The 12,127-nt window shown below is 40.4% G+C and overlaps 1 protein-coding gene across 2 annotated transcripts in view; it reads left to right on the plus strand.

Annotated features, from left to right (window-relative positions):
* Window positions 1-12,127, plus strand: part of LOC127359878 (NLR family CARD domain-containing protein 3-like) — a 51,731-nt gene that overhangs the window by 33,071 nt on the left and 6,533 nt on the right. The window contains exons 1-7 of one of the 2 annotated variants that reach the window (XM_051394189.1): window positions 4,923-5,090; window positions 6,838-6,940; window positions 7,499-7,615; window positions 8,119-8,197; window positions 8,360-8,588; window positions 8,795-10,598; window positions 10,823-10,996. The exons of the other annotated variant lie outside the window; for it this stretch is intronic. Of the exons in view, the coding sequence (XP_051250149.1) occupies window positions 6,852-6,940; window positions 7,499-7,615; window positions 8,119-8,197; window positions 8,360-8,588; window positions 8,795-10,598; window positions 10,823-10,996 (2,492 nt within the window). The 5' untranslated portion in view covers window positions 4,923-5,090; window positions 6,838-6,851. Of the gene's footprint in view, window positions 1-4,922; window positions 5,091-6,837; window positions 6,941-7,498; window positions 7,616-8,118; window positions 8,198-8,359; window positions 8,589-8,794; window positions 10,599-10,822; window positions 10,997-12,127 lie in introns of those variants that run through there. 2 annotated transcript variants of the gene reach the window in all.

A 12,127-nucleotide genomic window follows, 5' to 3' on the forward strand; every position in this document is an offset into this window, starting at 1 on the left:
GGTGGGACATTGAGAGAGACTGCGAGAGGCTGCATCAGAGCTATATTAGTGTATTTGTTTTTCACTTCAAATTAATTAAAAATGCTACATTTTATTACTTTCTGACGTTAACACATACACAGCAAAACTTCATGTTGTCAGTCAGTGAAGGGGAGAGAGAAGGAGAAGATGGATAAATAGAAATACTATTGATTACCAAGCTGCTGAGCTGCAGATAAAGTTTACACTCACAACATAGTCAGGTTATACGTTAAAGACAGCAGCTGCTCTGTGAGGGCCACTGTGAGGAGACAGGAAGTCAGAAGAAACAAAAGAATCTGTTACCATTTAAGTTCGGTGCAAACGTATATTTATGCTTGTACAACTCCAAAAAGGTCAAAATAAATTCTAAACTGGTCTAAAACACCTTCATGTAGCTCTGTTCTGGTCTGCTGGGTTGTGTTGTACCACAGCATGTTTTCAAACCACTAAGAATCAGATCATGTACTAGATTAAGTCTTATTTCTTTTTACTTATTTCATATAAGCTGAATTAAAGGAATAACAAAGTGCTGAGGGACAAATAATATTAATAATAATAATAATAATAATAATAATAATAATAATAATAATAATAAATAATAATAATAAATGCTTTATTTTTGGATAGGGCAGTGCACATTAATGAACATCGATATTTAAACATCTCTGTAAACATGCCGGATTATAGCAAAGCTGCTAAATTGCATCCGTAGTCCCTAATAAATAAATAGATAAAAAACAAATAGAAGAGACAACACACACAGCACAATACATTACACAATCAGAAGGACACCAGAACCAGACAGGATATAACAATGCAATAAAAAGTAATGTTCAATTAGTCTCAAGTCCAGTTGGTGGCGCCGAGGCAGAGCGGGTCGTCCCCTAATCGGAAGGTTGTTGGTTGCGTTAGTTTCTGGTCAATGGGTTTTGCCATCACTGAGTGAATGTGTGTGAAAGGGTGAATGTGGCACGGAGTGTAAAAGTGCTTTGAGTGGTCAGAAGACTAGAAAGGCTCTATACAAGTACAGGTCAATTTACCATTACTGCAACCAGTCCAGACATAAAACAATAAATCACTTTATTGCTGTCATGATTGCATTTAGTTGTGCATTTAGTCAGTGTGTCCAACAGTATGTGGTGAGTATGGTTTGGCATTTCAATATCCCTTAAAATATGTTATTAAATTAAACCCCTTCAATCATTAAAGTAACATCATACTGATAAACAGAAATTTTGTTCCCATTGAAATTAATTCATCCAATACATATTTAACATATATCTGGATTGTAACCATTCACAGTGGAACAAAAACAGTTTTTATATATATATATATATATATTATATATACCTTACCATTAATGATGCTAAACTGCTCTGACATCATGTATGAGGTGGCTGTAGTTTTGAGAGCCACTGAGAATATGAAACAATGTCTAAGCAAATGTCTAAAAACTACAGGTGGAATTAACACGATGTAAACTGTATTTTGACTTTATCTATGTTATTTGAAGGATGCTGAAAACTGTCCGACTTGACTGCAGCTTTTTGTCACCACCTCCTGCTGCTGTTGCCTCATCTTGTCCTCTTTACAGCTGCAGTTCATCTCGAATGAGCCTAATGTCTGGTTCACTCTGACCTGTAGAGTCCTGTTGATAGTCAGAAGTAGTTGCCAGCAGCAGATGATGCTCTGCTGATCTTTATTTAATGAGAAGGTCAGTTAGCACCATCTAGTGGACAGATAGTAGAACTACATCATTTGATGTGTGATTTCTCTGCCACAGGTTAAACTGGTTCTGACGTCACACGGATGGATTTTGAGACTTGAAGTCACTGTAGAAGAATATTCATAAATAAGAATATTTTGTCATTCGTGAAGATCCACTGTGTAACACTGTGAATTATTTATTGTCAAAAATGGAATATAGTATTCATAGGTATGTTTTTATTAGTGTATAAATACCTGAACATTGTGTTTTTGGTTCCTTAGAATTAGCAGTTCTTATCTACAGAGGGAGCGGGACTCCTTCCATGTTTCTACGGTAGCCCAGAAAGGACAAAACTTGATTCCAATGGTGGGCATTTTGCAGCCACTGTTCTTTCTCCCTCATGTTTGGAATTAGAGAGGGAAGCTAGTGAGGTGCAATCTGCAACAACACTGTTAGATGCCACTAAATTCTACACACAGAACCTTTCATAAATACGTAATAATGTAAAACATGTGATACAAATGTATGCTCCGCATGACATAGTTCTGAACTGAGCTGATCTTTAGCTCACTGTATGATTAATTAGCACCATCTAATGGACAGATAATGGAACTACATATCTGATCAGCGATTTCTCTGACACTGACTGTAGATAGAGGAAAGGTGCGACTCAATGCCAACAACGTATTCAGAGGTTTAAAGCACTTTTGTTCTTGCAGCCTTCATCAACTATAATGACAAATGGATCTGAAACAATACAAACACATCCCCAACACTCAGACAGTTCAGGGAGAGGAAGAAGGAAATAAAAATGCTTTTGATAGGGTGCAGTCTGATTCTTGTTTAACCCTGTAAGACCCAAATATAGAAAAACCTTTAAAAAAAATTATTTTACCTTTCAGATGTTGTTGTAGTAGGCCTTTGATGCAGAAATTAAAGAGTTTTTAAAAAAATAATGTTTATGTAAGTTTATAGAGAAATGTTGTAATATTGCAACATTGGGCTTAGGTGGGGAGCAGAATTTCTGTATTTGTACTCATGTTGTCTGAACAACAATTCAGAACAACTACGGGTTAATTTGCAGGGTTGATTGCTTACTTAGCCCCATAAAGGTATATAACATTAATAATAATCACACATTAGTCATATTTTTATGAAGTCATTTATTTAAAAAACTGTTAAACAGGATAAAACTCTACCTTTTTCTAGCAACTTCTTCATTCCTTTTTTCTTTTCATGACTGACTTTCATTGTTAGTGAAAGTCCCAAAAACAGTTCTTGTCCTCTGAAAAGCAAAGGCGAACATCACACTTGCTGCATTGGTGTTGGTGTATCCTTTATTGCAGTGTCTGCAGCGTCCCTCCCTGTCTTCACTGGGAAATGTGCAACTAGGTCCTTGCGTACATCCAATGTAAGGTGTGCACATCTCTTGGATGGTCTCTTCTGAGCATTCAGAGGGCTTTCTGATGTCACTGTCTGTGATGCTGGGCTCCCTTTGCCTGAAGATGGTCATCCTCTCTTTGGAGTTCGAAGTGTTGTGTTTACCAGGATGAGAGAGGATACTAGCTGTGCCTGAAACTGTCTCCTGTTCATTGTCTCTTTGCTAGACATCTTGAGAGCTTTGCAGTCCCGCTTGTAGAGGAGCCATGCATTGACCACAGCGAGGATGATGGTGTGCCAGAAGATGTACATGTACCAGCGACGGGATTTGATGGGGAACTTATATTTGGCTGTAAATGAGTCCAACAAATCCATACCTCCCATGTACTTGTTGTAGGCACCAACAATGTAAGGCCTCTCAACTTCAATGTAGGTTCTGGTGGCTTTGTCCCAGCGTTGAATCTTCTGCACAGGTTCAGTTCAAGCAAAGGATGTGTGACGGCCCTGTTGTCATACCATTTGACAGCACAGATGTTGTGATTCCCCTCCACTGTGACGTCATAGCTTCATCTCCCCTTTTTCTTCAAGCTCTTCTCATCTTCAAGGTTACAGTAGGGTAGGTGCACCTGCCTGGCTGTTCCCACGTAATGAATTCCCCGATCAAGGAGTTTCACTAATAATGGAACACAGGTGAAGTAGTTGTCTGCATACATTTTGTAGTTCTGACCTTCTGGATGTGTGGAAGCAAGCTTCATCACAACATCACCTGACAATCCAAGTTCAGATTTGGCTCGTATTCCGTTGACATTGCCTTGGTAGACGTCACACATCATGCCAGAGATTCCAGTTCTCACCCACACTTTGAATCCCCATGGGTTTGGCTTGCCTTGCATATATTGCTTGATGCTGCTGAATTTCCCCTTGATAGGATACTTTCATACTGCCTTGACAGCTTGTTATGCTCTCTACTTATCATGCTAAAAGAAATATGCATCCCAATCACCAGCCATTTAGTCAAACAATACTGCCTTGACATAACAATACTGCGTTTTGTGTTCTCTAATTATCATACTAAAAGGAAAACATGCATACCCCCACTTATATCCACACCCCACATTCAGGAACATTTTCACCTTTCCCAGAACTGAATTGTCTGTTGATATCCTCTTTGTGGACAAAGTCATGGAATTTTAGGTCAGTCTGGTCAAATTAACTACATTTTTTAGAGATAAAACTTTTAAATCAGTCAAATTTGACCAGAACACAACACAAGGTTAGAATGTATACTGTCCATGTATAAAGAAAATACTTTGTTAGAGGAAGTGGTGTAGTGGAGGGAATGCAACCTGTTTGGGCCCACTGCAACAAGTCTGCTATTTTGACTACCACACTCACCCAGTGTTGTAGAATTGCAACAAATATATAACAAGCTCTAAATGAAATTTGATGAATCTATTCCACAATAACTACATATGTACATGCTCTGGACATTGTAATAACAACCAAAAAAAATGTATAAGACATTTTACTTACTAGAATCTGATGAATTTAGTCCAATGAAACAAAGAGATGTTGTTCGAAAGAAACCTTGAGAAGTTGAGTGAGTTCATGGCCATAAGGCGGGACTTATAAACAAATGTACCATCCAATAGCATTGTGAGACTGAACAATAGGACCCAATGACTATGTAAATGTGGTAAAACATAAAATAAAATATAACAGATTGTTTTTTAGAATGGCTAAAGGTAACGTTGTAATTTTACAACAAGGGGTGTTACAGGGTTAACTGGTTCTGACGTCACTCTGGTGTTTGTTAGACTTGGACCGTGAAGTTTTGAAGGTATGATGGCGTCCTCAGATTAAATGCACACAGACACCAGGACTGACGAGGACGAAAAGGAGCAGCTTCTTCTCTTCCAGTGTTTCCTCCACACATGAAGGTAGAAAGTGTCTGTAAGTCGACCTGAAGTGAGTTCAGCAGGTGAGAATCCTACCAGAGAAATGTGTAAATGTTTGATCATCAGGATGACTTTGATCACATTGTGCTGTATCTCTGTTTATCTGGACAGTAGAAATGTTTCCATATGCTGATGAGCTGTTTCAGAATATATCTTTGAAACTTGCTTTCTGTACTTGAGTTAAAGGACGATGCTTTTAGAAAGATTAACATGTAATGTTGTTAGTGTTTATGAAGTAGAATCAGATGCAGTTTGATTATAACCTGAGCTCACATCATCAGTGAACAATGTGTCTGAACTGGTCTGACAGCTCAAAGCACCTTGGCTGAGGTTGATTTTTAACTGTTAATACTCTGAAGGGAAGAGCATGGATGAAGAGTTGAGAGCTCACATACAGAAACCTTCCAACACTGACACTGAGCTGGTTTCACTGAAGACCCTTTAGCACAGTCCAGGTCTCAACTGTCCCAGAGTCCTTTCTAGATGGACCAGAGCCAGCCCAGGGTCTAAGGGGACTAAGAGGTTGCTTAGGACCCCTCAGCTATCAGGGCCCTCCAAAGCATAGAAAATGTGAACTGTTCTGTCAATCTGTTCAATTTTTGTCATTAAATATAGGATTATAAGATCTAAAGACACGAGTGGCGGCTTCAGAGATTTTCTGTTACAGATGCTATGGGGATGCTCAACACTTATGAGGAGATGCTTTGAATTTTGGGGCGTTTCATTCTGGAGGTCGCATCGGACCACCCTTAGTGTATATATATATATATATATATATATATACGTACACGCGCGCATTAACTATACTCGTTCCGTGACTAATAAGCATATATATGTAAAAGTATTCAACACAATGGCTATAGATACAACATACATAAGCCTGCCAATGTAAACCTCTGAAAATAATATTTCACACAATTCAGTCACAGTCGAGCCCTGAATACAACGGAGCAGCAAACAGCAGCAACAGAAGGCAACAGACACTGTGCACGCTTCGGCCTGCTCAGATCACAAAATCACACAGCCAGTTACCAACACTGGTATAATGATGAATCAGCAGTGTTCCTATTGTTGGAGCATCATAGATGTAACTATGAAGAGCCCAGATTTGTGCTTCAACCACCAAATTAATTGAATTTGTAAAAGCCAACAGAGTGGAAAATCATTCACTTACCATAGAACTTCACAGTCTCGTTTCCCTTCAGGTTGTGACTCAGAACGTGAATGTTTAGGCAGCAAAAAACCATAACAAGCTGCCATACGTTAAGGTCAAAGGTTCACCGGGCGCTGCGCCCATTGGCCAATTAAGATCACATGTTTGCACCTCATGTTTTTTAAGACTAAAATATATATTTTTAATTATTATTTTAATTCACATTTTTAAACAAAACGAAAAAGACTATTCAAACATGACATTAAGTTATAAATATAAAAAAATGGAAACATTTCTTGGGGGTACTGGGCGGGTGCTATGGCTATTATAGGGGGAGCTACAGCACCACCTTGCTCCTCCCTGGCACCGCCACTGAAAGACACAGACCTTGATTTTCTCTTGTGACCCATAAATGTATAAAGTATATTTTGTGGTCAACATACTTTATGTGTGAATCTGGGGGCTGTGTAAGAGGTTTTGGGGTTATCAGAGCTCCGAAAAGATTTCTGTCAGCTCTGAATATTTGTGTCATGTTACTGAGAGCAATGAGAACTAATGTGTGTCTGTGATGTAAAGCTTGCTGTAATGAATGAGCATGTTGCTGTGTCTGTGTGAAGGTGTGGGCTCTGCTATGGATCAGTGTGAGGACAGAGAGGAGGGAGTTCCTCCCTCTAAAAGCACTCTGTGTGGGGAACATGACACAAGGACCAAAGCTCAGAGGTGAGATGAGGATCTCTAACTGTCCATGACTCTTCTCCATGTCACAAAGGCTTTGATTCTCCATTTGAAACAAAGACATTTATCTGAGCAAAAGTACGTAGTTGTCAGTATTCAAACAGGGCTGGACAATCTGATCTCAAATCAGTATCAGGAGAAACATTCAGCTTCATAATGAGAAATGTAACAGTAACATGTGTTTGAATCAATCAGAGCAGATTTCCTTCCTCATGTTGTTCACTGCTGATGTTTGTCCTGATTCATTCCAGTCTGACCAGTTCCACATTCTGCTCTTCTGGACTGGACTGGGAGCTGATTGCTCTCTGGTTAGATGTTGTAGCTGCTCTCACTTTATTATATTGAATTCAGACAGTGTGTTAAAGTGTGTGACATCAGTAAATTGTGTTCAGTAACACGTCCATAATGTCAGTAATTGAAGACATTGTTCTTATTGTCCAGCCCTGTATTCAAACATTTCAAATTATACATCATTTCACAAAGTCTTTGATTCAGTGAGAATGTTTCTGAATATGTGAGCTTTAATGAATTTCTTTCTATCAGGATCCATCAGAGACCAGACTGTCCTGAACCTGAACCCAGCTGTGTGTCCATGAAGAGTGATTGCTCTATGGGTCTTCCTTTAAACTTCAAAGATGGCCGCCACTCTGTTAATCAAAGGTGAGGATTTCAAACTGATGGTGAAAATAAAATGATGTGTCTTTATCAGACTCTCAGTTGTGAAATCTCCAGTTTTTCAACCTTTACTGACTCAGATGAAGTTCTCTGAGCACCAACACTCTTTCAGCAGCAGCTGCCTCACACTCGCACAGTCAAACACATTCACACTGGGAGCTGCCCAGTACAACCAGTCTGATACAAGCAAACACTGAGCAGCTCCACTGCAGCATCTGGAGGCTCTAGGTGCCTTGCTCCAGGGCACTTCAGCAGTGTACAGTGAGGGAGGGAGAGCTATATGGAGGGGTTGGTGAGAGCTGTTGGGACTGAACCAAACTGAGCTGTTGATTCTCAGTGGGATCAGCAGGACTAGTAAACCTTTACCACTACAGGGAGTCATCAGATTCACTGTTCACATCAAAATATCACTTCATGGACCTTTACCTTGTGTTTGTCTCTGTGTGGACAGACATAATGTGAGCTCATTCTTCATGATTCCTCCACAGAGTGGACCAGGAGAGCTCAGAGGTTCCCAGTGGTCAGTCTGCCCAGCAGCATCAAACACATCTGGACTCCATATTTATGGTCTGTACATGGACAACAACTACTTTTACATCTATTGTGTTCACAATAATCTCCATGCTGCACTTTTTAGACCAGTGGATTGCCAGTCTGTCCAACATGGATCTGATGTTTGCTTCCATGATTTGACTTTGATTGAGTCATTCATATAATATTCTGTTCCAGCTGCTAGAGGACAACATTGTCACTTTTGTGAAGAACGAGCTGAAGAAGATCCAGAAGGTTCTGAGTCCAGATTACCCAGAATGCTCAGAGAGTCAGAGGGAGGATGAGGAGGTGTTGGATGGTGAGGATGAAGAGCAGAGGAGGAGCAGCAGAGAGGCATTTCTGAAGATCACAGTGCACTACCTGAGGAGAATGAAGCAGGAAGAGCTGGCTGACTGTCTGCAGAGCAGTAAGATGATTTTAACAGATTGAACATGTTGGAAAGAGGAAATGGAGGCAACATGGGAGAAGTTTACTTTTAAAACTCTGCTGATAATATGATGCACACATTGTATCTATGAATTCTTCTGGACTGAAAACAGAAACTACATACTACATCCATCAGATTTATTGGAGCTTCTACTTATTAACTACATTTCTTCTTTCTTCATTCAGGAACTGTTGCTCTAGCGTGCCGACGTGAACTTAAATCTAAGCTGAAAAAGAAGTTCCAGTGTGTGTTTGAGGGGATTGCTAAAGCAGGAAACCCAACCCTTCTGAACCAGATCTACACAGAGCTCTACATCACAGAGGGAGGAACTGCAGAGGTCAATGAAGAACATGAGGTCAGACAGATTGAAACAGCATCCAGGAAACCAGACAGATCAGAAACAACAATCAGACAAGAAGACATCTTTAAAGCCTCACCTGGAAGAGATGAACCAATCAGAACAGTGATGACAAAGGGAGTGGCTGGCATTGGGAAAACAGTCTTAACACAGAAGTTCATTCTGGACTGGGCTGAAGACGAAGCCAACCAGGACATAGAGTTCACATTTCCATTCACTTTCAGAGAGCTGAATGTGCTGAAAGAGAAAAGGTACAGCTTGGTGGAACTTGTTCATCACTTCTTTACTGAAACCAAAGAAGCAGGAATCTGCAGCTTTGAAGAGTTCCAGGTTGTGTTCATCTTTGACGGTCTGGATGACTGTCGACTTCCTCTGGACTTCCACAACACTGAGATCCTGACTGATGTTACGGAGTCCACCTCAGTGGGTGTGCTGCTGACAAACCTCATCAGAGGGAAACTGCTTCCCTCTGCTCGCCTCTGGATAACCTCACGACCTGCAGCAGCCAATCAGATCCCTCCTGAGTGTGTTGACATGGTGACAGAGGTCAGAGGGTTCACTGACCCACAGAAGGAGGACTACTTCAGGAAGAGGTTCAGAGATCAGGAGCAGCCCAGTAGAATCATCTCCCACATCAAGACATCACGAAGCGTCCACATCATGTGCCACATCCCAGTCTTCTGCTGGATCACTGCTACAGTTCTGGAGGATGTGTTGAAGACCAGAGAGGGAGGAGAGCTGCCCAAGACCCTGACTGAGATGTTCATCCACTTCTTGGTGGTTCAGTCCAAAGTGAAGACCATCAAGTATGATGGAGAAGCTGAGACAGATCCACACTGGAGTCCAGAGAGCAGGAAAATGATTGAGTCTCTGGGAAAACTGGCTTTTGAGCAGCTTCAGAAAGGCAACCTGATCTTCTATGAATCAGACCTGACAGAGTGTGGCATTGATATCAGAGCAGCCTCAGTGTACTCAGGAGTGTTCACACAGATCTTTAAAGAGGAGAGAGGACTGTACCAGGATGTGGTTTTCTGCTTCGTCCATCTGAGTGTTCAGGAGTTTCTGGCTGCTCTTCATGTCCATCTGACATTCATCAACTCTGGAGTCAATCTGCTGGCAGAACAACAAACAACATCCTGGTGGTTTAAATTAATTAAAGACAAAGAGAATCTAAAACATCTCCACCAGACTGCTGTGGACAAGGCCTTAGAGAGTCAACAAGGACATCTGGACTTGTTCCTCCGCTTCCTCCTGGGTCTTTCACTGCCAACCAATCAGAATCTCCTACGAGGTCTGCTGACACAGACAGGAAGTAGCTCACAGACCAATCAGCAAACAGTTGAGTACATCAAGAAGATGATCAGTGAGAATCTCTCTGCAGAGAGAAGCATCAATCTGTTCCACTGTCTGAATGAACTGAATGATCGTTCTCTAGTGGATCAGATCCAACAGTCCCTGAGTTCAGGACGTCTCTCCACAGATAAACTGTCTCCTGCTCAGTGGTCAGCTCTGGGCTTCATCTTACTGTCAACAGGAAAAGATCTGGACGTGTTTGACCTGAAGAAATACTCTGCTTCAGAGGAGGCTCTTCTGAGGCTGCTGCCAGTGGTCAAAGCCTCCAACAAAGCTCTGTAAGTACAGAAATAGTTGGATTTCTGTATTATCACTTAAATACTCTGCTATCTTTTTGATTTAGAGAGATTATAAAGACATTATACATCACCAACATTGGGAACTCCTCACTAGCTGGTGTCATTTTTACAGAACTAATTTAAAGTGTTTTTGGATTTTGGCTGAGTGATAAAGTGCTGGTCACAAATGTTATTTTTCTCATTGTTGATCATTGTCTCTACAGACTGAGTGACTGTAACCTCTCAGAGAGAAGCTGTGAAGCTCTGTCCTCAGTTCTCAGCTCCCAGTCCTCTAGTCTGAGAGAGCTGGACCTGAGTAACAACAACCTGCAGGATTCAGGACTGAAGCTGCTTTCTGTTGGACTGAAGAGTCCACACTGTAAACTGGAAACTCTCAGGTCAGGATTCCTCAACCTGTTCAACTGATAACCACTTTAAACCTGAATTATGTTGATGGATACAATTGTAATCTTCCTAACATTGTTTTGTTTAATTAGTTTGAGTCTCTTTCCTTGAACATGTTTATTATGTAATGTGTTTGTAGCACCCCAACACTCAGTAAATGCTTAAGTTAAAGCAACTCACCTTGGACTTGAATGATGGGGTGTTGGGGTTCGATTTATTAAGGTAACTACCACAAAGGTTTACCTGTTTTGTGTGAAACTTTTTATGGCCTAATACTTTATGAACAACCAGTCCCTCCAGAAAAACGCGATTATGCGATCACATAATTCAATGCATAATCAGCCAAACGTCCGCATATTTATGCGGGGGCCGCATTTCTTCAAATACGCCGCACTTTCACCGCATAAATTGCAGATTTCTACGCAAAATATGCGGGGCTTGCATGATTTCATAATCTCTGCATTTTCGTTGCAAAAAAGTCACATATATCTTAGCAGACAGGTGAAAAATGTTGCATTTACTTCACGCAAGAGCAGCCATTTTCCCCTGTTGCCATGGGAACGTTATGAAGTGACATAATTACGCGACATGAACATCATCGAAAAGCTGCAAACCCCGCGATGAAGCCATGATGAAGCCTGCAAATCAGTCTCATTTGCCAACAAAAAAACAGTTGTAAGATTGCACTTTTTTGTTACCAGTGGGTTAAATCAAACTAGTTTCAAAAACCTTACAGTTGTAAGTATATTAGTAGTATGTAAATTTACGTTACAGTAAGAGATTGCACTTTGTGCATTGGAAGCACTTATTTTAACAGAAGATGTCTGTTTTGTATAGCTACCTCTGTAAAACAGGAAGCACACATTTTATTTTGTTATATTTTATTTATTAATTTTTACAGAAGTAGTAGCATATTCCTTTTGTAAAGCTACAGAACTTGTTTGACTCATCAATGTTTTGTAAGTTTGAGCCATGTGTTTATTAAGGTCTGAAATAAAACAAGATGAGAACTTAAATATTCCCAGCACTTTCTGTGATGTAGTATGCTTGCTTATCATAGAAAGTAATAAGAAATGACTCTTTACATTAAGGTAGTAGCCTAGTGAGAACAGGGTGTTGGGGGA

This window comes from Dicentrarchus labrax, unplaced genomic scaffold (assembly GCF_905237075.1).
Source record: "Dicentrarchus labrax unplaced genomic scaffold, dlabrax2021, whole genome shotgun sequence".
Lineage (NCBI taxonomy): Eukaryota > Metazoa > Chordata > Actinopteri > Moronidae > Dicentrarchus > Dicentrarchus labrax.